The sequence below is a fragment of the Dreissena polymorpha genome, chromosome 1, assembly GCF_020536995.1.
Source record: "Dreissena polymorpha isolate Duluth1 chromosome 1, UMN_Dpol_1.0, whole genome shotgun sequence".
Classification (NCBI taxonomy): domain Eukaryota; kingdom Metazoa; phylum Mollusca; class Bivalvia; order Myida; family Dreissenidae; genus Dreissena; species Dreissena polymorpha.
The window spans coordinates 96092840-96119546 of NC_068355.1; the positions used below are offsets into that span (position 1 = coordinate 96092840).

The 26707-nt window shown below is 35.3% G+C and overlaps 1 protein-coding gene and 1 long non-coding RNA gene across 4 annotated transcripts in view; both read left to right on the forward strand.

The window, feature by feature from the left end:
- The window catches only part of LOC127841481 (DNA helicase MCM8-like), a 72484-nt gene that overhangs the window by 26157 nt on the left and 19620 nt on the right, over positions 1 to 26707 (forward strand). For 2 of the 3 annotated variants that reach the window (XM_052370307.1, XM_052370318.1), the window contains exons 5-20: positions 1798 to 1858; positions 3456 to 3544; positions 3841 to 3997; positions 5005 to 5105; positions 8920 to 8964; positions 9419 to 9504; positions 9967 to 10049; positions 10533 to 10601; positions 10961 to 11141; positions 12079 to 12172; positions 12472 to 12540; positions 13810 to 13887; positions 15902 to 16039; positions 19423 to 19466; positions 21913 to 21999; positions 22301 to 22420. In XM_052370307.1, coding sequence (XP_052226267.1) covers positions 1798 to 1858; positions 3456 to 3544; positions 3841 to 3997; positions 5005 to 5105; positions 8920 to 8964; positions 9419 to 9504; positions 9967 to 10049; positions 10533 to 10601; positions 10961 to 11141; positions 12079 to 12172; positions 12472 to 12540; positions 13810 to 13887; positions 15902 to 16039; positions 19423 to 19466; positions 21913 to 21999; positions 22301 to 22420 — 1502 coding nt within the window. Of the gene's footprint in view, positions 1 to 1797; positions 1859 to 3455; positions 3545 to 3840; positions 3998 to 5004; positions 5106 to 8784; positions 8827 to 8919; positions 8965 to 9418; positions 9505 to 9966; positions 10050 to 10532; positions 10602 to 10960; positions 11142 to 12078; positions 12173 to 12471; positions 12541 to 13809; positions 13888 to 15901; positions 16040 to 19422; positions 19467 to 21912; positions 22000 to 22300; positions 22421 to 26707 lie in introns of all 3 variants that reach the window. The other variant, XM_052370328.1, reaches the window with a different exon arrangement.
- On the forward strand, positions 22480 to 23484 carry LOC127841513 (uncharacterized). Its single transcript, XR_008031044.1, has 2 exons — positions 22480 to 22677; positions 22834 to 23484. It is a non-coding gene; the product is annotated as an uncharacterized LOC127841513 (long non-coding RNA).

A 26707-nucleotide genomic window follows, 5' to 3' on the forward strand; every position in this document is an offset into this window, starting at 1 on the left:
AGTTTGAAAATGGTTGGGATTGGTGGAAAAACATGACCGCCAGTGGGCGGGGCATTTTTCTCTATATGTATATAGTGAAAACATGTTAACACAGTAGAAGTCACATTTTTGGCCCAATTTTCATGAAATTTGCTCAGAACATTTGTTTCCTTGATACCAGAGTTGAGTTAAAAAATGGTTTTGGTCAGTTGAATAACATGGCTTCTGGGAGGGGGGCAGTTTTCTCATTAGGCCCCCCCCCCTTTCGAAGAAGAGGGCGCATATGGTTTTGCTCATGTCAGTCCGTCCGTCCACCAGATGGTTTCCAGATGATAACACAAGAGCGCTTATGCCAAGCATGAAACTTCATAGGTACATTGATCATGATGACCCGAAATAGTAAAATGGTTTCCGGATGATAAATCAAGAACACTTATGCCTAGGATCATGAAACTTTATAGATACATTGATCATGACTCGTAGATGACCCCTATTGATTTTCAGGTCACTAGGTCAAAGGTAAAGGTCACGGTGACCCGAAATAGTAAAATGGTTTCCAGATGATAACTCAAGAACGCTTATGCCTAGGATCATGAAACTTCATAGGTACATTGATCATGACTCGAAGATGACCCCTATTGATTTTCAGGTCACTAGGTCAAAGGTCAAGGTCACGGTGACCTGAAATAGTAAAATGGTTTCTGGATGATAACTCAAGAACGCTTATGCTATGCTCAAGGTCACAGTGCCAAAAAACGTATTCACACAATGGCCGTCAAGGTCACGGTGACTCAACTTAGAAAAATGGTTTCCGGATGATAACTCAAGAATGCTTACGCCTAGGATCATGAAACTTCATAGGTTCATTGATCATGACTCGCAGATGAAATAATGATGAAACTTGACCAGGATATTTGTCTGGACAATATCTAGGTCAAGTTTGACACTTGGTAAAGATTGATTGAACCGACTCCTCTCAGGTGAGCGAACTAGGGCCATCTTGGCCCTCTTGTTCTTTAAACGACACAATCTGTCAGGTACAATGTCGGCCATATTTGTTGTCTTTGTATTTAGCAGGTCCTACATTTAGTATTTCATAGCTTATTTAGAGAATATTTATAGTTTTCCGCACATTCCTGGATAACGTTCGGATTGACGGATATGTACGAAAGAAGGCGATATTGCACGAAGATCATTAGAGTGCTAATGCCTTAAAAAAATGTATCAGAAAAAAATCTTCTTACTGTCTCCGTAGACACTCGTATATTTTCGGCTTAGACCGTCAAGTGAGGAACTTATTCTCGCATGAATATGCAAACAATAATAAAACTATGTCGTACCCAATGCTTAGCAATTTTGCTTTAATAATATTTTTTTACATGTTTTATGACATTGTCATGTTATATAGGGATGTTCTGTATTTACAATGCGGGTTATGGAGAACTTCTTTGCAGGGTCCTATTTGTTTGTATAGGTCCCTCTTCTTTGATTGCGCATGAATGACCGCCAAGTGGTAAATCGGACTTTTAGGAATTCATTCATTCGTGGTTGTTTTGGCAGCCAGCCAATTCTGACTGTCTCAGAAATTTGTATCATTACTATGGCCTTAGGGCTTCGCCCCAGGCCAAAAAAATGTTACATTTACCTGTTATATATGGTTGCCTTATTGTTTTGTAGATTCTTTAAGGTAAAAAAAAGTATATTACCTTGCAGTATTAATTTTTAAAACACTCATGAATCATATGTGATTCATTGATTAGCAAATGTTACTGACAACAACATATAAATATGTGTACATGCTTTTATTCCTTTGTGTAGGATGATATTGAGATGAAAGGAAGTTTCACCGTGGATTTCAAACAGTTGGCAGAGGACAAAGGTACCAGTAAATGAATTAATAAATGATAACCTGTAGATATATTTAATTATCACCACGCTTTTTGAAAAGCATGGGGATATTGTGGTTATCTCCACCGTCTGTCCGTCAGTCCGTCCTGGCCACTATCTCCTCCTACACTATAAGCACTAGAACCTTGAAACTTACACACATGGTAGCTATGAGCATATGTGCGACCCTGCACTATTTGGAATTTTGACCTGACCCCTGGATCAAAAGTTATGGGGGTTGGGGAGGGGCCAGGTCAGAGATTTTCACTCATTTTTGTATGTTATTTTACATTAACTTCTTCATTTCTACACCCATTTACTTCAAATTGATACTGAACATCTCTTATGACAATACGGTCAATCTCAACTATGCATGGCCCCATTACCAACCCTGGGGCGCCCCGCCCTCAGACCACGCCCATCCAAAAATGCCTTTTACTATAACTTCATCATTTCTACACTGATTTACTTCAAATTGATACTGAACATCTCTTATGACAATACGGTCAATCTCAACTATGTTTGGCCCCATTACCAACCCTGGGGTGCCCCCGCCCACATAGACCACGCCCACCCAAAAATGCCTTTTACTATAACTTCTTCATTTCTACACCGATTTACTTCAAATTGATACTGAACATCTCTTATGACAATACGGTCAATCTCAACTTTGCATGGCCCCATTATCATCCCTGGGGCACCCCCTGGGTCAAACATGCAGCGTGGGGATAAGCGTCGGCCTCTGCTGCGCCATTTCTAGTTTAGATTATACCAACACATTGGCATATTTTAAGTATTGAATAGTTCGGTTTTGTAAAGCACGTCAGCAAAAAAAAATTAATTTTGTTGGAATCAAATTAATATTTTAAGTACAGAGGTCTTTTTTTTAAGTTAAAAAAATGTAGAAAGAAAAAAAATTTAGTGTTGAAAAGCTGATTTTGCATTCTGCTCCATCATTTATCTTTGTATGGTTGGAAAAACATCAATGTTAATATGTGAAGATAGACTGTCTATGAATTTAGGTCTAGTCTGTAGACACTTGACCTCGATATTCTGAACATCCCAGTGGTGACTTGGCTGTGCGTTCCAGTTGCCAGGAATGTTTAGCAACCAGTATTGAAAGCAACGATGTCAGCAGAAAAGACTTCTCAATAGCTCTTTAACCTTTTTCACGATTCAAACAAATTGCGCAATAAAGAAAACTGTCTCTTGGAAAAATCTTTATCTGTCTTCAACCTCTAACCACAACAAAATGAATATGCCTTACGTAGTTAGCATTAGTATTGTGTTAGTATTAGTTAGTATTGTGATAGTGTTCTTGACGCATACAATTGATGTTTGTTTTCTGTCATCAATTGTTATTTCAAAATCAATTTTTAATTGCATTGGACATACATTTTATTTGTTGAGACCAAATCATGAGAAAAATGAAAATGGATGTCAAATGAAAATGAAACGTATTGTCAGTTGGCTTAGTGACCATAGAGCCAGTCATGCTATTTGTCATTTTAAAAGATTGCCTAAGATTGTGTTTTTCCACAAACAAAAAATTTGTGTAATAGACTTTTTGTAAATATTGTAATTTCCAGCTATTTGTGACTGCCTGCCTGATCTACAGACAGAGATGCGAGAGAAGCCACAGAAAATTCTGCCATGCCTGGGACTGGCCATGCATCAGGTAAATGTTCTAGACCTTATCCAGCATTTTTGATCCAACTTGTTTTTGTTCGGGATGACTTCTTTCCTTCAGGACACTTCTTTCCTTCAACTAATTTTGATGCCAGCATAGAAAAAGATGAATATAAGTTTTGGAGAATTTTATTGTTAGTGTTGTGTAAATGATTTTGATTATTAAAACAATGTACATTTTATACATATAGACATAGGTAATAATTGAAAAGTGTTGCAATGAAAACATTGCTGTTATTGTATACAATTTCAATGTTTGATGTTGTATAAATCACCGTGTTGCAGCATGTAAGCCACAAGAGACTTCAGGAAGCTAGAGTAGCTGCCCTTGATAATGGGACGGAAATCACGCCTGAGGACTACTTTGTGCCCTTGATAAACCCCAGAATTGTTAACTTTAGCAATCCTGTGCCTTTGAAAAATCTAAAAGCAAATTACTACGGTAAGTAAGTTTATAAAATACCATTACATGAGGTATGCCAATACGTATTGTTATACTGCATGCATTAATATGTTAGTTATACTGCTGTATTAATTTTCATGTCCCCCACTATAGTAGTGGGGGACATATTGTTTTTGCCCTGTCTGTTGGTCTGTTGGTTGGTTGGTTGGTTGGTTGGTTGGTTGGTTGGTTTGCACCAACTTTAACATTTGCAATAACTTTTGCAATATTGAAGATAGGAACTTGATATTTGGCATGCATATGTATCTCATGGAGCTGCACATTTTGAGTGGTGAAAGGTCAAGGTCATCCTTCAAGGTCAAATATATGGGTCAAAATCTCTCATTTTATGAATACTTTTGCAATATTGAAGATAGCAATTTTTGAGTGGTGAAAGGTCAAGGTCATCCTTCAAGGTCAGAGGTCAAATATATTTGGCCCAAATGGCTTATTTTATAAATACTTTTGCAATGTTGAAGATAGCAACTTGATATTTGGCATGCATGTGCATCTCATGAAACTGCACATTTTGAGTGGTGAAAGGTCAAGGTCAAGGTCATCCGTCAAGGTCAGAGGTCAAATATATGTGGCAAAAATCGCTTATTTTATGAATACTTTTGCAATATTGAAGATAGCAACTTGATATTTGGCATGCATTTGTATCTCATGGAGCTGCACATTTTGAGTGGTGCAAGGTCAAGGTCAAGGTCATCCTTCACAAGGTCAAGGTCATCCTACAAGGTCAAACATCATATAGGATGACATTGTGTTTCACAAACACATCTTGTTTTCTAATTTGTTTATGAAGAGGAAGTAATACAAATAATTGTTTACCCAGTTGTTAGACAGAGTTTAGTTCTCTTCAGTCAATGTTAAATGTAAATGTGTACATAAGTATGCAATCATATTAACATACATATTAATCATTCCAGTTTAGAAAGAAAAGTTTAAAAAATAACCAATTTGTATTTATCTTTCGGAGTGGGTAATGTTTCTCTTGATTTTAGGGAAGTTTGTTTCGGTAAAGGGCACAGTGGTTCGAGTTAGCAACATCAAGCCTTTGTGTACAGTCATGGCATTCGAGTGCAACAGCTGTGGAGAAACCATGGTAACACTTCTTTGTCTGTGTTACATGTATGTCTATTGCACATGTTTGAATAGAACAACTATTGGTGATCAAGGAAACCTTTATGTTTTATTAATGTAAATGGAATACATGGTATTACTTACCAGTTTTACCTCTATTATTCTTTAGGTGAAATATAATTGTTAATGCTTGCTAATTTAATTCAGGAAATAGTATGTGATTTAATTGAAGCAAAATAATACAATTATCTAAGAAGTTTTCTAGTGTGAGATTCTTACTGGCCAATTAACTTTAATTATACTAGGGAATGGAGTTAAAACACAAAAAGCATATGGCTTTGTTCAAAAGCCACTAAACAGTAACCATAGGTTTATTGGTAGAATTATCAAAGCAACTGTGTTCATACGTGTAAGACTCAGTCTTAGTTTGCAGCATTAATTCCATGGTGTTTAATAGATGTTTTACCCGTGTCATTTACAGGACGTAACATTTAAATATGCTGGGTTTATCAAAATTTTCTTGAGACCATTAATAATGTGTATACAAATTTACATGTGAATGTTTGATTGTTAACGTTTTAAAGACAGTTTGGGATTTAATTTGCAAATACTGTGAAACCATTTATTTTCGACAGCACAAAATTTTGCCATTTTTATAAAAATGACGATTTCGTCAGCACTTAAATTCGCCGATTTCTGATTTTGAATTTTAAAAAATGCGTCAGTCAATATCTGATTTGTGTGTAATACATATTCGCGATCAATCGCAGTTGCGAAAAATCGTGGTACGAATGCGGGAACACACTTGAGAATCACTGCAGGATATGGGGCCTGTTTGTCACATGCCAATTAACTAGTCTTTTGTTATCAAGGGACAGTAATGGACCCTCTTAATGTATGCCATTAACACGTTCATTGTTATGATTAGCGGATAAGTGGGATCGAATAACCGTTAACGAGTGTTTGTAACAACGAAGCAAATTGCCAATTGGGTATGTGTTCTAGTTGGTATGATTTTTATTAAAATGACGTCAATACCGTTTTAAAACTGTTTGTGTTATACGAAAGAGGTTCCAGTTTGTTAAGTGTTTTTTTTTCAAATAAAATGCTTTTTTTCTGATATCAACATTAAAATTAGAAACTCTATGTGTGTGTTTGTTCTAAAAAAGTAAACTACCGGTATATAAATCAATAATGTCAATAATTTAAAAATAAATAAATTGATACATATAAAATAGTAATAAGTGTGGTTAAACGCAAACAATCAAACAACAAACAGCAATTAAAATATTCATTATTAATTTGTGATAAATACACATGTTGATCACACATCGTCATCTTTTTATTTGGTTTGTTGTCTTTCATCGGCATTCGCTGCGTGATGGCTAATATGCAACACCCGTGAAAAACACAATGCACCTAATGGGTAATAAAGTTATAAACAATTAGCGCTAATTCATTACCATTCTACATAAACGAAGTCAACGCATTCGATACAGCTGTAATGCACACGCGTTTTAAAGAAGTGTCACGTGTCAGTTAAGTACCTTGTGTAATCTACATCCCTTTGTGTCAAAACCGGATTAATCTTGACTACGAAACAGCAGTGAATGTGTGCATGGATTATGTTGGAATTTAATGCCTCATGTCTACGGTATAGTTTTAAAATATTGTTCAATTTGGTATTTGTTTTTGTTCAAACATAGAGCATGATTGTTCGTTAGGATCTTAAATTCGCCGATCGGTCGACTGACGAAATTTATGAAAATTAATGCCTGACGATTAATAATGGTTTCACAGTAACGCAATTGTGCCTCATATTAACCTTAGGTTTCTAAAACAAGGCTGAATTCACTTAAAATTATGATCATGATTTCATGTAACATTTAATATATATGTACACATGACAAGTGTACCAGTTATTCATATTAAATGTATTAGTTTAGTTAAATTACATGTGATATGAACATTTTTATTATTCAATCATTTACTGGATAATTTTGTAGTCAGTTGTTACCGGATAGATAGTTTTCTAGAGAGAATGTTGCGAATAAGTATCACATGCCAAATTTAATTACTGTTTTTATGTTTTGACTACAATATGTTACACACTAGTGTAGTTGTTTCATAATTGTTTCCTTTATGTTAATTATGAATTTCAAAATTACAAGGGTTTATAATATAATGAAGAATAATATTTTGTTATATTTATATATATGAAACACAAATTAAAAAATACTACACAAAATGTGTAAAAAAAATTAAATATCCATGCACTAAAATGCATGTGTTGAACATTACAATTATTAAACAAATCTATATCCGTAAAAATTAAAAGAATAATTAAAATAAAATATTTATGTCCAAAAAAATATATATACATCACATATTAAGGCATTAAAACATTAAACACAAATACCCAAATGTCAGACTTTTGTTAGACATCTATTTTGAATGACCATGTGACACAATCAATAGATCTTTATTGCTGATGAGGTGTAACCATTAACAAAAACATATAGCTAGTGAGGCTCGATTGGTCATTGTCGGCTCGGGTACTACTTACATGTACACCGGGTACTTAAAAGTATACTTACATTAAAGGGGCCTTTTCACAGATTTTGGCATGTTTTGAAGTTTGTCATTAAATGCTTTATATTGATAAATGTAAACATGAAATTTTAAAAGCTCCAGTAAAAAATCAAATATAAAATTTAAAAAAGTGAAAAAAAGTAGCCCGCGGCAGGGTTCGAACCAGTAACCCCCGGAAACCTGAAGTAAAAACGCATTAGCCAACTGAGCTATCCTGCCAAGCATACATAAGACGCATATTTTATACGTTATATAAGCAATCTTCGTAGTTTCACAAATTTAAACGACAACAACAGAACTCTCCAAATTATTCAATTGTTTCGCGTTGCAACGCTTAATTTTTTTTAGGTTTTTAAATCGTCAAAAGATGCATATAATGGCTATATTAGACCATGGCAAATGTTCAGTAATACTGTTTCTTCACAAATATCATAACTAAACCAAAATTTGCGAATCTGAAACAACTTTTTTCAATTTTGTCAATTTACCAAACCGTAAAAAGATCCCTTTAATCCCGGTTACGGTGAATATACTTAAACATACCCGGCATTTTTAACGCTAAATCGGTTGTTGTTGGCTATTTTTTTTATATTAATTATTTTCACATTTATGTCAATTTTCTGTTAAATGGTCTCTATATTATTGTTTCTCATACTAAAATACCATATTGATGCAGTTGTAAAAAAAAGAGGAGTTTGTTTACGACATCGGATTTTGGGAGGGAATACAACTCGGGTACAGTCTAATATCGACCTGGTACGTCTTAGTATATTTACCGTACCCGGGGTACATGTAAGTATACTTAAGCGTACCTGGGGTACATGTAAGTAGTTCCTGAGTCGACAATGAACAATCATGTGCTAGTGAGAGTTGTTATTAGCAAGAAATGGAGTGTTAATGATGACAGGTATTGGCCAAATATAGATTGAATTACATACAATGATTATTGAAAACTTAAACACAAGCATATTGTTTATCAAATGTCAACACAAATTGTCTTATAACGTCGCGGTGGGACAAGGACAGTTCTACCTAAATCACACTTATGGCATGTTTGAAATAACATACTTTTGTTAAGTAAAATATCAATTTGATGATGTCTATTGCAGGTTATTAACTTGCCAGATGGGAAGTACACACTGCCAACAAGTGTATGTTATAGTAGTACTCTGTAATCATATATAATTGTATCTATATATGGGATTAATGTTTTATCGTGTATATCATTGGAAAGATGTTCACAGATGTTCCCTATGCTGCTTCTCATTCTGGAGGGGTTCTACCCACATGTAATATTTAATGTTTATACAGTTGACTTGAAACTTGTTACCTGCTGACTGTTCTCATACAACTTGTAAACTTAGTTTTAACTTTTGCATTTTGCTCAGGAATTTTCTTCTTGTTATTCATTTGGTTTATAAATTTTGTAAATAAGACTAGAATATGCAGATATAATTAAAGTTTAACACTGGTATTTCAATCATGATTAATTCAAATCCATGGTTATTTCCATGTATGTTTGTCCTAATGACAGGCCAATATGGTTCCCTTTCTTGTTTTACTAAACAATAAATTATTAAATTTAATTGCAGAATAACAATACGGCGGAAAGTGTCGTCCCTGATTAGCCTGTGTGGACTTCACAGGCTAATCTGGGATGACACTTTACCCACATGCATTTAGCCCAGTTTTCTCAGAACACGACTCATATCATGATTGGTAGCCATTCAATCTCATTGACAGTGTGGTGGGGGAAGGTGTCGTGGGAAGCTGTTCCAGCCACTGAGAAGTTCCAATCTGACTGAGACCATCGACTGGCAAACCATCAGGTACCAGCATATGGCTGCGATACTTTATAAAAAAAAGTGCTGGCTAGTTCCGTGATTTTATAGTTTACTGAACCTGCGTTTTTTGTTATATTCTTCACTTATAGGTTTGTTATGTTTGTTTGAGTTTGTTTCCTATTTAAGTCATAATACCGGGGCCATTTGACCTACGCACTTTTCTTGATCAAGTTTAGCATTAGAAGTGGTTTACTAAACTTAGACCCAATACTAGACCAGACACTAACAACTGCCCTACATGAATAAAAGATAGCGTGAGAATGGCCATAGAAATAAATAATTTAACCTATTCTCATACAGCTGTCTCGGACCAGCTTAGACATAGGTCTATGCAGTTGTCAATAATATGGTAAAACAAGAGGTGATATATAGATTGAGAACTGTGAACAGTTTTTACCAAATGGTATTCATAGTGTCAGCCCAGTTAAACACATGTTATGTCTGCAGGCTACAAGAAATCATGGGAGATGATCAGAAGGAGGCTGGTCGTATCCCTCGTACCATCGACTGTGAGCTCATCAGTGACCTTGGTAAGCATCAACCTCCTTGGAGATTTGACATATGTAATATTTCTGTAGACACAGAAATTTGTGTTAGCTGTTTTGATAAAATGTATGTCTCTAATATGGGATTGATAACCATCTCCAACTCTCTTAGTCTGTCAACAAGAGTTGATAGTATACAAATGTCTTTTCACGACATATCTGTCAAACAATATAATTGAAGAGTTCTGAATGGCATACGCAGTCAAAATCAGGTCTCTTTGTATATTCAAATGCATATGAACTGAAGCAAGTATGAGAAATGTAGATGTTCTGTGTACGGATTATCGTGCAATTAGAATTTACACAAGGCAAAACATGAGCCATGGTATTTCAAATACTTTTTGACGTAAAACTGATCTTTGTTAGAAAGAGTTGTTAGATAGAGTATTTGATGTTGAATAAATTATTACTTGTATACATTTATTTACCTTGAAATGATAATAGTTTGTTTGTTTGTGTTTTTTCCAGTGGACAGCTGTGTTCCTGGTGACATTGTCACAGTGTCTGGCATTGTCAAGGTCAATAGTGTTGATGAAGGTCACTACATTTTTTTACTACATAAACATCCTGTTTTGGCTTATTTTGTGTTGAAAAATAGCAACAATGTTTAAATGCAAATTAGGTCTTATATATATATATATATATATATATATATATATATATATATATATATATATATATATATATATATATATATATATATGTCCTAGCAGTCTGATGAAAAATAAACCACTTTTATTGGCATATTTATTTTTTTACTTTTTAAACCTTCAGAGTTTTACACCTTTGCCACTTAAAGCCTAGGATCAGCATTGTATGAATTAAATATTTTAAAATTAACAACTTGAAACGAATTAAAAACCATGGTGCTTAATGATTTGAATGTTAATGAATAGGTCGCGCTAGAAACAAGGACAAGTGCATGTTCTTGTTGTACATCCACGCAAACTCAGTGAATAACAGCAAGGGTAGCAGCAAAACTGGAAATGATGGGCTGGCCATGGACTTTACTATGAAGGAGCTGTATGGCATAGAGATGATACAGAGTGAAGAACAGCTGTTCAGGCTGCTAGTAGGGTACGGCTGGTGGCCCTGAAATTGTGCAGAATCTGTACAGATGAGCCTCTTTCTGGGATAACTGAATATAATGCATGTGTGGTCTGCCCAGGCTAGTCAGGGACGACACTCTCAATGCATGTGTGGTCTGCCCAGGCTAGTCAGGGACGACACTCTCAATGCATGTGTGGTCTGCCCAGGCTAGTCAGGGATGACACTCTCAATGCATGTTTGGTCTACACAGGCTAGTCAGGGACGACACTCAATGCATGTGTGGTTTGCCCAGGCTAGTCAGGGACGACACTCAATACATGTGTGGTCTGCCCAGGCTAGTCAGGGACGACACTCTCAATGCATGTGTGGTCTGCACAGGCTAGTCAGGGACGACACTCTCAATGCATGTGTGGTCTGCACAGGCTAGTCAGGGATGATGCTCTCTGCTTTTATGTAATTGGTTGTTTGAAAGAAGTCTCTTCTAAACAAAAATCCAGTCTTGGCGGAACATGTCAGCCCAGATTAGCCTGTGTGGACTGTACAGGCTAATCTGGAATCACACTTAACACACATGCATTAAGCACTATTTTCCCAGAGCACATCTTAAGTTTGATAAATGTTTACAGATAAATGCTGTTTATTGTTTATTTTAAAGGATATATTTGAAAAGAAAGGATGTTTTGTAGATCAATTAATAAAACTAACTCTTGCATGATAGAAAGTAGTTTGTGCATACATGTATTTTCATCCTATCAGGTGAAATCACTACATTGATAAAACTGACACAGTGCACCTAACCATTTGCTATGTCAGCAGTGAGACCAGTTCACTTGATGATAAGAGATTGTATGCATAGAATAACACTCAGGAGTCTTGAATTTGAAAAAAGGGAAGTTTTTGTTCAGTATCTGTCAATATTTTTAAGCTTTTTCATACTTTAATAACAGTTGTGTTGGTGTTACAGGTCTCTTTGTCCCAGTATTTATGGACATGAGTTGGTGAAAGCTGGACTGGTATTGGGACTCTTTGGAGGCACACACAAGTTTTCAAACGATAAGGTATTGTTGTTGTTTTTAAATAAATGTATGCTAATTTTATCAGTTAACTGTTTTGGTCATTTGCAAAATAAAACATGCTGTAAAATAGTTTATTAAATACATTATAAACATATATATACATTAAAAAAATTAATAAATAAATATTATATATATATATATATATATATATATATATATATATATATACACAATGATAGCATGTCTATCCAAGCAAAGTCTTACAATTTTAAGATTATTGACATGCCACTAAAACTGAAATATTTGTGTTATTTCATCCATCACGATTTTCAATATTGTAGAATCGTATCCCAGTGCGAGGTGATCCTCACCTGCTGATTGTTGGAGACCCAGGCCTGGGTAAATCACAGGTAAGCAAGAAGTGCTTGCTTCTAATGTCTGTTAACTGTTGCAAATACGAGATTATAAGAAATGTGATATTAATATTGTTGCAAGTGCGTAGAACAATGGTAGAGCATGAAATTAATATATTAGTAGCCTTGTCAAATTGGCCTTGACATCTCTTAACAGTGCAGCTCCAGATATGCCTCTGCATATAGTTTGTAGGGGAGTAATAAGCTAATGAGACCAGAACATCTTGGGTGAATGTTAACTGCAGAGAGTAGCTTGAGACTAAACTTCTAGAATGCATAGGCTGGTTTGGAGCTTCACTGGCTGCATATGGCATAATATTCAGTTTTGATTGATGTTAGAGCTGTAACAATTCACCCATCATTCGATTCGATTTTGATACCAAATGGTCCGATTCAATTATTTTTTATTCGATTTAAATTAAACTATTTGCTGCTTATTATGCAAACTATTTCATGTTTGGTTTGTCCAGAGCATGAATTTATATGTTTGGTATTTGTTATTTACTTATGTACATTTAAAGTGTTTAATTTGTGAAATAAAATTTAAAAACGCAACATTTTTTTAGTAATAAATTTATTGAACAAAACTTCCTGTTGAGTTATTCTTAAATAACATAAAATGCACAATGTATCACATGTGTTTTACAGAAAAAAAACATGTAAGTATATAAACAACTTTCAGTTGACTTCTTAACAGAACGCTCGCAGTTTAGTAAACAAACCATATGGGTAACTTACGTCAACAAAACACATTTTGCAAGTTGCCTTTCCATCAGAACCTTCGCCAAACCCGAAATGTTCCCATACTTTTGATTTTAATTTTGACAGTGCGTCTTTTGGCGTGGTTGAAGAAGCCAAAATTACCGGTTGATGTAATGCTCAGCATGTTATTCATTCGTTGATTGAATGCCATATTGGCTATTGACAAATCACAAGACGTATTACAAAGAACAAGAACGTTTAGACGACGGATTTGGAAAGTAAGGTTAAAAGTTCGGATCAATTGGGATTGCAATGGATCTAATCGAAATTGGCCGTATTGGTATCGAAATTGAATAGGCGGTGTTGAACCGTTTTTTTGATGCATCGAACCTAATTGTTACAGCTATAATTGACGCTGCTCAAATCTGTGATTAGGGAGCTGTAAAGTACAACAGATGTTTACATATCACTTTAGGGATATTTAATATGTTAATATTGACAAGTGAAGTATGTTGTACATGTTTGTCATAGCTACCTGTGTATGTTATGGTTTTGGTATTGTAGATGTTGCAGGCAGCTGCCAACATTGCACCAAGAAGCGTTTATGTGTGTGGAAATACAACAACAACCTCAGGTCTAACTGTAAGTTACTTGATCAGCTCTTTAAATTCTATAATAATGTTTTGTACTCCAACAGATTTGAAGACATTAAGCATTTCTCATGTCCCTCACTCCTTATTTATATGTGTGCATACATCCAGAAACTTCAGTTTCTTCTTAAACACTGGGCAGAGCTTGCTGATTTAGAGTTCTTCATATTTAATTAATTATTTTATCAAGGTTAAAAAGCGTAACAAAATATGACATGAGGATTTACACTGCAATTTTCCCCAAACATCATGGAAATGAATGAACTTGGGCATTTCTGCTTCGCTCAACAATGTTTTCTTGTGAAAAATCAATTTTATGGTAAGTTGTAGGTGCAGGATGAGGTTTTATAATGAAAAAAAACACTTTTCAAATGATTTTTTTCTACATTGATATAATATTATTATAAGTATTGCATAAAGAAATGTTGTTGTTGTTTTTATTGTCCTTTCTGGCCATAATATTTTATTCAATAGGTGGGTTATGACCATGCATTTTGTTTGCTTACTTTATTTTTACTTGAATTGATTTACAGATGAGAGCAAAATTAGAAGATTGAGGTTTAGTGTAATATAAGCTCTTACATGACTTACTACGGGTTCTGGACGGAGGGTTTTCACAGAGTTATGGCCCTTTGAAATTTTCTATACAAAAATCTTGTCCCCCCAACTACTGTGCCCTCAAGACCTTTCCTTTTATCTGATAATAAAGTGCAATATTGTGACCAAAAAAAACTTTGGGGAGCATCACTCGTCTCCGACGGTTTCTTGTGTAAGATTAGCTCTTGCATGGCTTTCTGCCATATCAAACGACTGGAATACAGTTAACTACTTGTGTTAGATGAGCTCTTACTTCACTAACTACCTTATCAAAAGACTGGAATACAGTTAACTACTTGTGTAACATAAGCTCTTACATGACTTACTACCTTATCAAGAGACCGGGATACAGTTACCTACTTGTGTAAGATAAGCTCTTACATGACTTACTACCTTATCAAAAGACCGGGATACAGTTATCTACTTGTGTTAGATGAGCTCTTACTTCACTAACTACCTTATCAAAAGACTGAAATACAGTTAACTACTTGTGTAACATAAGCTCTTACATGACTTACTACCTTATCAAGAGACCGGGATACAGTTACCTACTTGTGTAAGATAAGCTCTTACATGACTTACTACCTTATCAAAAGACCGGGATACAGTTATCTACTTGTGTTAGATGAGCTCTTACATGACTAACTACCTTATCAAAAGACTGGGATACAGTTAACTACTTGTGTAATATAAGCTCTTACATGACTTACTACCTTATCAAAAGACCGGGATACAGTTATCTACTTGTGTTAGATGAGCTCTTACATGACTAACTACCTTATCAAAAGACCGGGATACAGTTAACTACTTGTGTTAGATGAGCTCTTACATGACTAACTACCTTATCAAAAGACCGGGATACAGTTATCTACTTGTGTTAGATGAGCTCTTACATGACTAACTACCTTATCAAAAGACCGGGATACAGTTAACTACTTGTGTTAGATGAGCTCTTACATGACTAACTACCTTATCAAAAGACCGGGATACAGTTAACTACTTGTGTTAGATGAGCTCTTACATGACTAACTACCTTATCAAAAGACCGGGATACAGTTAATAACATGTGTTAGATAAGCTCTAACATGACTAAATAGCTTATTGAAAGACCAGGATAAATTTAATTACTTGTGTTAGATAAGCTCTTACATGACTTACTACCTTATTCAAAGACCAGGATGCAGTTAACTTCTTGTGTAAAATAAGCTCTTACAAGACTAATTACCGGTACAACATAATTTATAAATTGACTTTAGTGACTATCTAAGAATAGGTTGTGATCCAGTTTTAAGTCCTCAATAACACTAGTTAAATAAGCTCTTGCATTATGAATGTTCATTTGCACAGTGAAATTTTTTTTTAAGTCAAACCTTGATCAAGACCAGCTTTTACATATTTGCGTTGCTCAGGTGACCCTGTCCAAGGACGGAGGCTCAGGTGACTACGCCCTGGAGGCCGGTGCCCTTGTACTGGCAGACCAGGGCTGCTGCTGCATTGATGAGTTTGACAAGATGTCTAGCCAGCACCAGGCTCTCCTGGAAGCTATGGTGAGTTTAGGTGCATTGAACGCCAAAGACTTATTGAAAAACTCATTTTCCTGGGAAGAACCAGTACTTTGTGTCTTTTTGGGAGATCTTCAGACCTCTCCCATAGTGGGTATCAAACCCATGACCTCCCAGTTGCTAGCCAAACATCATATTCACTATGCCACATTGACCTATGAAGAGTTTCACTGTGGATGGTAAATGATGGTTGTTGTAAAACAATAATCTATATGATAGAACAGTTTCTTTCATGATGAAGATGTGCGAGGATTGCTATGCTTAGCTTCTTATTAGTTTTCTTCTGGACTTTTGGTTGGTATTATGTAAACACTTAGGCTGGCAATTTGCAGCAGGAAATATTTTTATGGAGCATAACTTTTAAAATAATTAGGTGGAAGTATGATAATGGCGAAATAGAGACGCATGAAAGAACCAGGTCCAAGGTCAAAGTCTAATTGCAGACATCAGGCCAAAGAAAGTCCATAGCATAATATAGTTAAGCACACATAGGTTTTTTTAATTACTTGGAGAAAGAGATGAGGGTGACGAGTGTCCCAGGTAGGAACCATACATGTGTTGTTGTTTTTTTCCAAATGTCAAATTACTGAAATCATTCCAAATATTTTTCCATAATTTTGTCATAAATGGATTTTCAAATGGCTGTGCTGAGCATGATAAATCGAGAGTGTATAGGAAAGCACCTGTTAATCCTTTCTTTGGACTTAAACTTTGTTAAGCATTTATAGATTTTCAAATAACTTAATAGCTTGATTAGCAAGATGTGAAGGAGTTTTGCGTATCAGAACTAGATTTATTGATCCAAGTCAAATAATGTCAAGGTAGAAAATCAGTCCTTTTCTGGATCATAACTAGGTCAAGATGGTTGGATTTTCTAATAGAAGAGTTTATCACGATGAGAAAGTGTTGTGCAGGAAACCTGATCAATAGGTCCAAAATCAAGGTCACACTCCAAACTCAAAGTAAAACAATCAGTCCTTAAAACATTGTTTGCAGCATATAGTCGTCCCAGCATGGGTGGATTTTTAATTACTTGGCAGAAATGATCAGCAGACCAAACTGAGTGGCTGAGCTAAAATCATGTTGTTAGGCTCAGGATCAAGATCATAATTCAAATTGAATTTCTACCATCAGGAATGTATTCTAAGCTCTGTCTTATGATAATTTTGACCAGCTTGGATTGATTTTCAATATCTTGGAAAAGAAAGTAGAAAAAAATCCTGACCACTAGATCAAATGTAAAGGTCACACTTTAAATTTAAAGGTCAGCACTTTTTGCAGAGCAGTATGGCTAGCCTTTTAAATAACTTGGCAGATGTACTTAGCATGGCATTACAGAGTTTCACAAGAAAGAACCAGGTCTCTAGGTCCTAGTTTGTATATGAAATGCAAGAAATTCACCCAAAGCAGTTTGTCCCAGATGTGTTAAAATACCTTCCAAACTTGATGAAAATGTCAAAATGTACATCTTTATACTCTCTAGGCATTGTGTTAATTTTGGTGATGTTTGTCCAAAAACTAAGACACAATGTCAAATCTTAGACAAATCCACATTGATAACCCAATTATGATGAAAATTAGTCAAAATATTCATCTTGACAATTTATAAGACTTTGTTTAAATCTGGGTCACATGTTTTAAAAAATAAGGTCAACAGATCGAATGTTTGGAACCCATGTTACCCTATTTATGACTCAATCTGGATAAGAGATGGTCTGAATGTCAGTAAGTTTAAGGTCAATGTCACAGATAAAGGTAAAAATGGTAGAGACTTTGAATGACCAAATACCAGGACAGTCAAGCATTTAAACAATTCTTAAAGTGTTATTGCTTTCTGGTTAATATCAACAGTTGCTTCTAGCCATTCATGTAAAATGTGTTTTTCATCAAATTGTCAATTCCCCTTTTTTACAAATTTACACCAATCTAAGAAATGGTCCCTGGGTCAACAGATTTTCTGAAATCTGCTGAACTGCAAAACAAATCTCACCCCTGAGTAGGACAAATCAATTGAGACTTTGTCCAATCTTTACCTGAAAATAGTTTATTGACTGGCATATCTTTTTGACAAGGGCACTCGTGTTTGTTCGTTAAATTTGCATACGATCTGTAATCGTTTTGCATTGTTGTTTTTTTAATACTTGATTTCAACTAGCATTGGGGTCAGCCAAGGGTCAAAGTTTAGGGAGAAGTCAGTTCTCTCTGGACTGGCATTTAAGATGAAGTAAGAAGAAGCAAGCAGATGTCATGTTTTTGATTTTATCTTATATAACTTTTAATTAGTTGCATTATTTTACCATCTGAAATCACTGAATACAAAATGTTCATGTGGATTTTAGTCATTCAATACTAATTATTTTAAGACATAAATGCATAGTAAGAAAGAACACAAAACAAAATTAAGAGTACACAGTTATTTTATTCATGTTTGTATGAATACTGTTAAATAACATGTATTGGTAATTTAGTGTAATATTTTGGCAGTTTATTGACCGCAGTAAAAGATAGTTAGAATTCCACTGGTTTTCAAGAGTTGCCACATGGAATTTTTGAAAAATCTAGGCATCAATGACAGGATGGTGTCACGCTTGCTTAAAGTAATTACAATTTATTATTATTATTATTTTACATATGTACCACGCATAATCTAGTATATATATAGCTCCATATATACTATATCCAACCTCCATTGAAAATATCAATACTCCTCAGTATATATATATCTCCATATATACTGTCCAATCTCCATGTATTATACATTCTTAACAAAACATAATGATTGCCTTGCAATCGTAGTTCCAATTAAAAACAACAACAATGAAACCAGTTAAATACACAAGTCTTTGACAGTCACAGCAGTCTAACCGAATGAAATAAATTAAACGTTTGCCAATGAAAGAAATGAAAGTTTACACCTGTCAATGCTGTCTGCGGACATCGAAGGTCTTTGTTGTGAATGCCAAGTTGGGGCCAGTTTCTAGGGTGTTAAAGCTGTAAACTTGTAACACTTGTAACAGGATTAGCAAGTGGCCATTTCAAAAGGCATTGATCAATACAATATGCACCTTCTGTCAGATTGATGAATTAGCTCCATAGAGGATTGATATGTGAAAACTATCAGACATTTTACTGCAGTGGATAAATCTGATTTGTGAGAAAATAAAATGTGTGCTGAAATGTAAATGGGAAGTTGCTTTACAGGTATTGTTTATTAAATGATTACTTGCAAATTAGGGCAAAATGGATTTCTTCTAGCTCTTGGAAAAGCAACGTTAGCCTACTTTCAGCCAAATGTTTGCCCAAGTCCACCTTTTGTCCGACCCCTGATTGTCATATCATATACTCATACATAGATTTTGCTTCTGTAGGAGCAGCAGTGTATAAGCATAGCCAAGGCTGGTATTGTCTGCAGGTATGTATACTGGTAAAAGGTTGGTTTGGAAATTGTGAACAATTTTATAGATTGTAAGATCATAGTGTCATTTGATGGGTGGTCATTATAAAGGAACATGTTAGCTCTCTTGGCTTTTTTTTATCAACAACCATTTTCTGCTCAACTTGGTGAACTAGGTAATGCATGTATGTTTCAGTGAGGTATTAACTGTTAAGTCATTTTTAATTTTGTTTGATTGTGCTGAATTTTGTTTGTATGCAGGCATACATTTGAATTGCAAGAAAAAGAAGCACATTAATTGGTAAAACATGTAATTTCAAAGTACTGACATTACTGGTGTGACGATGCTTTTGAAGAGGATGGATATATAAAAGCATCAATTTAAGTTTATGTACATCATCACAATTGTGTATGTGGGTAAAAAAAAAAATTTGGTACAACAATTTTGGGAACGAAAATATTATGCCAACAAAAAATTTGGTTACGAAAAAAAATTGGGTACGAACAAAAAATTGTGAACGAACAAAAATTTGGGTACGAAAAAAATTGGGAACGAACAAAAAATTGGGTACGAAAAAAAAAATGGGTAGGAAATAAATTGATACGGAAAAAAATTGGGGGTACGGGGACGTAGTACCACTGGGAAACTTGACCCACAATCCCACATTCTTGGCCCTTTCCTTCAAACATCGGATAAGTACCTCGAAGGCAATAGTATGAATACACATTTATGGCATACCATCGAAAGTCAGCAACAAGATGTAGCAGGTAAAAAGAGAAATGTACTTTGAAGTACAATATGTACGTCGAAGTACATTTGTTGTACTTCGATGTACAAAATTGTAATTTGACGTTCAGTCTTTACTGACCCTTGAGTGTTAGCCAATCAGAAGACGCCTTACATCTGTTGCTTTTAGAGATATTCGACATTGAACATTACTATTATTATTATTTATACCAAATTATCCAACTATCGACCGCTAACTAATAGATATTGAGCGTATTTATTGAACATTATTATTATTATTTATACCAAATTATGCGACCATCGACCGAAAACTCATAGATAGTGTGCATATTTATTGACCTGGCGTGGCAGAATTAACCTCTGACTTATGCAAATAATGGTTAACCGCTTTTAAGCAAACAGCTTTCAAGCGACTGCAGGCTGATCTGGATCCAAACTGGCCACAATCGCCTTAATGTCTCTTTTACTGTGACACAGTTCATTTGACTTTAAAATGATATTTAATACAGTCAATTGGTGTATAACGGATAGCTAAGGACTTCGAGTCTCATTTCAACGTAAACACCATGCATTCAGTAATTAAACCTTTAAACCTCGAAAAACAAATGTTTTTTCTATTGAAACATGCCAGCAGTTTTAAAATTCCGCAAATATTTTTTGTTTACAGCGCAAATTTCAGGGTAAACTGATTCAGCAATTACCGGATCGCTTAGGTCTTTATTGGATTACATGTGTATCGTGTTATTTCTTGAAATTTTACCCAGCATTTGTAAAACATATTGCAAGATATGTACATTTCCAGAAAAGGAACTTCATGTTTGCGTTTAATAAGACCGAGTTCATGGAAATCGCTGCACAATTGATGAAGTAATGGCTGTTCAAAGCGATGCACCCTATATTCGAGTCGTTTTGAGTTGAATACCTTGTTATATATATTTGATAGTGAAAACTATGTTTTCAGAGAATCGATTTTTCGTTATTATTTTATTATTTTTCATTAAAAATGATGTTTTTACTAATAAATATCATAGCCACGCGCTACCCACATGTGTATTGGACAACTTCAATTGAGTTTTCATTTTGTTTGAGACAATCCCCACATTCCCGAATATGTGTCGCCACATGTCCGTTATTCACTTAATCATGAGTTGCAGCTCTCATTCTTATTTTATGTGGTACGCATCAATTTCAGGTTTCTGAGCATTCTTACTGTTAGAAAGGACACATTATACTACAATATTACATCAATGAACATAATGTTTACCAAACAAAGTCTGCAAAATTCAGGAAAACATATGTCTTCACTTCCCTTTTCCTAAACGGTGCGTACATAACGTGACCTTGATTTGCTTTCGAAAAAAGAAACAATTGTAAGTTAAACATTGACACACGTAAACTAAAACATGAATCGACTGAACAATGATATTTTGTATTCAAGTCATAGAACACTATAAATCTTTACATAAATGAAAGTATTTTGCAAAAAACTTTTAACCTATCCGTTACTCACTAAAATCTGCTATACACCAATCGACTGTACTAAAATAGAAAGAAGAAATAATACAAACCCGTAATATGAGTAAAGACTTTGTAATCAATGTTTTCAGGACAGCTGAAGCAGCATCGTCAAAAATGATTAAATCCCAGTTTTATTGCTTGGACAGATTTCTTGCTAAGCTTAGATATTATTTCTTTCCTCTATATGTTTATCTTCAGCCTTCCAGCTAGGACTTCCATTCTGGCAGCAGCAAACCCTGTTGGTGGTCACTACAACAAGGCAAAGACAGTTTCAGAAAACCTCAAGTAAGCTCTCATTGATATTCCTTTAAAAGAACTTGAAACAATTCAAGGCTTTATTTAGTTTTGTAGGCGATTGCCAGCAAAGAAAGTGTTGTATGCTTCAAGTTGTCTGTTTTTTGTTTGAAGCTCTGTTACAAATTTTGTTAACCTAAGATTGATAACGGACTATTTCTTACATTGAGCTTTTAGTACATGTATTTCAAAAGTTATGTAGAAAGGATGGTAAACTATTGCTCACAAAGTGCCTAACATGATAGGGTTACATTTTGGAAGACTGGTATCTTACTTGCATGTCTGTGTACAGGATGGGTTCAGCCCTGCTCTCGAGGTTCGATCTAGTGTTCATTCTACTGGACAAGCCAGACGAGGCCATGGACAGCATGTTGTCAGAGCATGTCATGTCCCTGCACGCCAGGCATAACAGGTAGCACCCTGGTCACTGTATGCTGGATATAAAAGACTGTACTATTCCTCCGTTTTTTATACGCCCGTATAAAATACGGGACGTATTATGTGAAACCCCTTGGCGGGCGGCAGGCGGGCGGCGGGCGGAAGGCATCACTTTGTCCGGACTCTAATTCAAATTGTATTCATCCGATCTTCACCAAACTTGGTCAGCAGTTGCATCTAGTTGATATCTAGGCCAAGTTCGAATATGGGTCATGCCGGGTCAAAAACTAGGTCATAGGGTCAATAAGTGCATTTTCAAAGGGGCCACTTTGTCCGGACTCTATTTCAAATTGTATTCATCCGATCTTCACCAAACTTGGTCAGCAGTTGCATCTAGTTGATATATAGGCCAAGTTCGAATATGGGTCATGCCGGGTCAAAAACTAGGTCATAGGGTCAATTAGTGCATTTTCAACGGCGCCACTTTGTCCGGACTCTAATTCAAATTGTATTCATCCGATCTTCACCAAACTTGGTCAGTAGTTGCATCTAGTTGATATCTAGGTCAAGTCCGAATATGGGTCATGCTGGGTCAAAAACTAGGTCAAAGGGTCAATTAGTGCATTTTACTTTGTCCGGACTCTAATTCAAATTGTATAAATCTTATCTTCACCAAACTTGGTCAGTAGTTGCATCTAGTTGATATCTAGGCCAAGTTCGAATATGGGTCATGCCAGGTAAAAAACTAGGTCATAGGGTCAATTAGTCCATTTTCAACAGCGCCACTTTGTCCGGACTCTTATTCAAATTGTATTCATCCGATCTTTACCAAACTTGGTCAGTAGTTGCATCTAGTTGATATCTAGGTCAAGTTCGAATATGGGTCATGTCGGGTCAAGAACTAGGTCATAGGGTCAATTAGTGCATTTTCAACGGCGCCACTTTGTCCGGACTCTAATTCAAATTGTATTCATCCGAAACTTTTAAACAACTTTTTATCCTGCGTCAAAGTGGTATGGGGGTATAAGTCACATTCAGTGACAAAGCTCTAGTTCAAGTTGATATCAATGCATATATATGAATATATCAGTTATATAAGTTGTTGTTGTTTTTTTTGCTTATTTCCAAAACAAATACATCAATCATCAGTGTATCATCTCCAATGGCACACGAATCGGGCGTATATTGCTCCGTCATGCGGCGCTCTTGTTATAAAGGTAATTTTATAAAGGAAAGTGCATGATGCACTTTCCTTTATAAAGTTACCTTTATAAAAACCGGTGGAATAATTATACTGATCGCACATTTTTCATCAGCAGCTCAGCTTATTATAATTTGGAGCATAATATATTGGAAGACAATTACTTGTTTTATACACCAGGGGACCGTTTTAATAAACATCGTAGTACACATTTACGATACGATACATTTTTCGAAGATACAGTGGAACCCCTCTTAACCGGACATCTCCGGGACCAAGAGGAAATTCCGGTTTAGAGAGGATTCCGGTTTAGAGGGGACATTGTCTATTTTACTTTCAGAAGCTCAATTACATAGCTGATGTGGAAAAAACACTTTCAGCAAAATTTAATAGTTTATTTACATATAACATTTATTGATACTGCATCACATAAGAACAACACATGTCACTTAATCTATTGATTCGAAAGCAATATCATTCACAACATAAAACAAACAGTGCAACCTGAAAAACAAACAAATGTACACATGTATGCATTATTTAGGTGAATTTAGTTCCTTTTTACACTAAAAAAAATCTTCCAACCACACAGCCACCCATTAGACGCTTTAAAGTCACCAATTCCTAGTTCCTTAGCAAAGCTCCGTGCCTTTTCCTGTATGATCGGACCAGAGATCAGCAATGACTTAGTCCGTACAATACTGAGCCAGTCCCATACAAGTTCGTTGACGTTTCTAAATTTCATTTCATTGTTAACCCGACTTTTGTTTGGTGAAGAGTTGTTTTCCCAATGAGATATGTATGTAGACTTTTTTCGCACGATATCCCCGATCGTCGACATACCTACCCTATATTTCTCTGACAAGAGTCTTGAGTGTAGGTTTAGGAAACATCTCTGATTCTTTTATCAATTTGATTTTGTCTTCTAGAGACAATTCCACGCGCCTTCGCTAAAAGGAGGTTCGGACATTTTTAGTCTTAGTTATCTAAATTACCAATTTGAAAATCTAAATGAATATTTAAATGCAACTGCTTCAAGAACTCTGCAAATCACCATTTTATATGACACTAAATTAGAATTTGTAATAAACTACACAAAATATAATAGCATTAAGATTATTAAAATTTTACACGGCTTCCTACATCAACAACAAAACACACTAAAGAACTCTGTTTGTTATCAGTAATTATTATCAGTATTACCACCTCTATTGATCGATATATACATGTACATCACAGGACAAGTATCTTTAAATTGGTTTGCGATTTTTACAGTTTACAAATTTTCGACCACCTTTATTAATTTCACGCGTCTTTAATCCGCTATTCACAACTTTTCGACACTAGGTCTGAGGTGCGATAAACCGGCCCTGAGCAGTTTAGAGGGGTACAATTACTTATGGAATGACCCAATTTTGATCCAAAGAATGACCGGTATTCGGAATTGAGGGGATTCCGGTCTCGAGGAGATATTTTACGCATGGCATTTTAGGGAAAAAAATGGGACCGGACAATTTGTCCGGTTTAGAGAGGATTCCGGTATAAAGAGGATCCGGTTTAGAGGGTTTCCAATGTACATAATTGCTTAAGTCCATATTATATGATTATAAATTTTGAATACTTAATTAAATATATTGGTATCTCAAGCGCCGTATAAAATTGACAAGTATGGCGAGCTAGTTCGTCTACTTATTAAGATTACAAAATTCTCTCGTAAGTTAAAATTGTCGTCTGATTGTTTATGCAACGGTCCCCAGAACATTCTACGTTACCAAAAACACAACTGCTTAGCATTTGGGAACCTTGAATCATTGTTAGCTTACCTTAGCACAAAGTTCTCAAGCTGAGCTATTTCTATCACCCTATGTTAGATGCCCAACATGGTGTGTTGTGCAGTGTGCATTATCCACTTTCAGCTGGTAACCACTAGCAACCACTAGCAGTTGCATTTTTGTCCAATCTTGATATCAAGTGATATAACAGGTTCATAAAATAGGTAAGCGTTGAGTCACAAAGTACTCATGGTGAACTCTTTGTCCAGCGTCCCTTTTGTGGTTTCATCTTTTGAAACATGATCAGGATGGTTTTCTTGAAATATGTAGACCACTTTGAACCACTAAAAATAAGATCACCAGGTCAAATCTTTGAAAATTATTGAACCTTAAAACCAGGTTTTAAGGCAATCATATCCCTCTTGTTTCCAAAATTAAACACAACAAGGAAATTCATCAAATTTATACCCCTGCTTAATAAAGTGTTTATATGGATGGGTGCATATCCCTTGATATGTTGTATAATCCTAAAAATTTAAGTGTAGGGTAATTGTTTTTATGGATTGTAATTCTTCTCATTGATATATATACACCCATGAAGTTTTTTTATATTGAAAGCTTGTAGCGTATCTAAAATATGGCCTTGAAAAGTTCCACAATAAAAACAACAACGAGCACTAACTCTTATTTAAGAAAGTGCATGGTTATGGTTCTTGTGCTTGGCACTTCTCAGCATTGATATTATTACACCCATGAAGTTTCATGTTGAAGTCTTGGCACTTCTCAGCATTGATATTATTACACCCATGAAGTTTCATGTTGAAGTCTTGGCACTTCTCAGCATTGATATCATTACACCGATGAAGTTTCATGTTGAAGTCTTGGCACTTCTCAGCATTGATATCATTACACCCATGAAGTTTCATGTTGAAGTCTTGGCACTTCTCAGCATTGATATCATTACACCCATGAAGTTTCATGTTGAAGTCTTGGCACTTCTCAGCATTGATATTATTACACCCATGAAGTTTCATGTTGAAGTCTTGGCACTTCTCAGCATTGATATCATTACACCCATGAAGTTTCATGTTGAAGTCTTGGCACTTCTCAGCATTGATATCATTACACCCATGAAGTTTCATGTTGAAGTCTTGTATGGTATCTGTGATATAGCCCAGGAAAGTTACATCATACAAAAAAACAAAGGGCAGTAAATCTTATTTAAGAAAGTGTAGGGTTATGGTTCATGTGCATGGCAATTTTATCATTGATTCTATATACCTATGAATTTTCATGTTCATATTTTATATAGTTTCTGAGATATAAACAGGAACAGTTTTGTGACAGA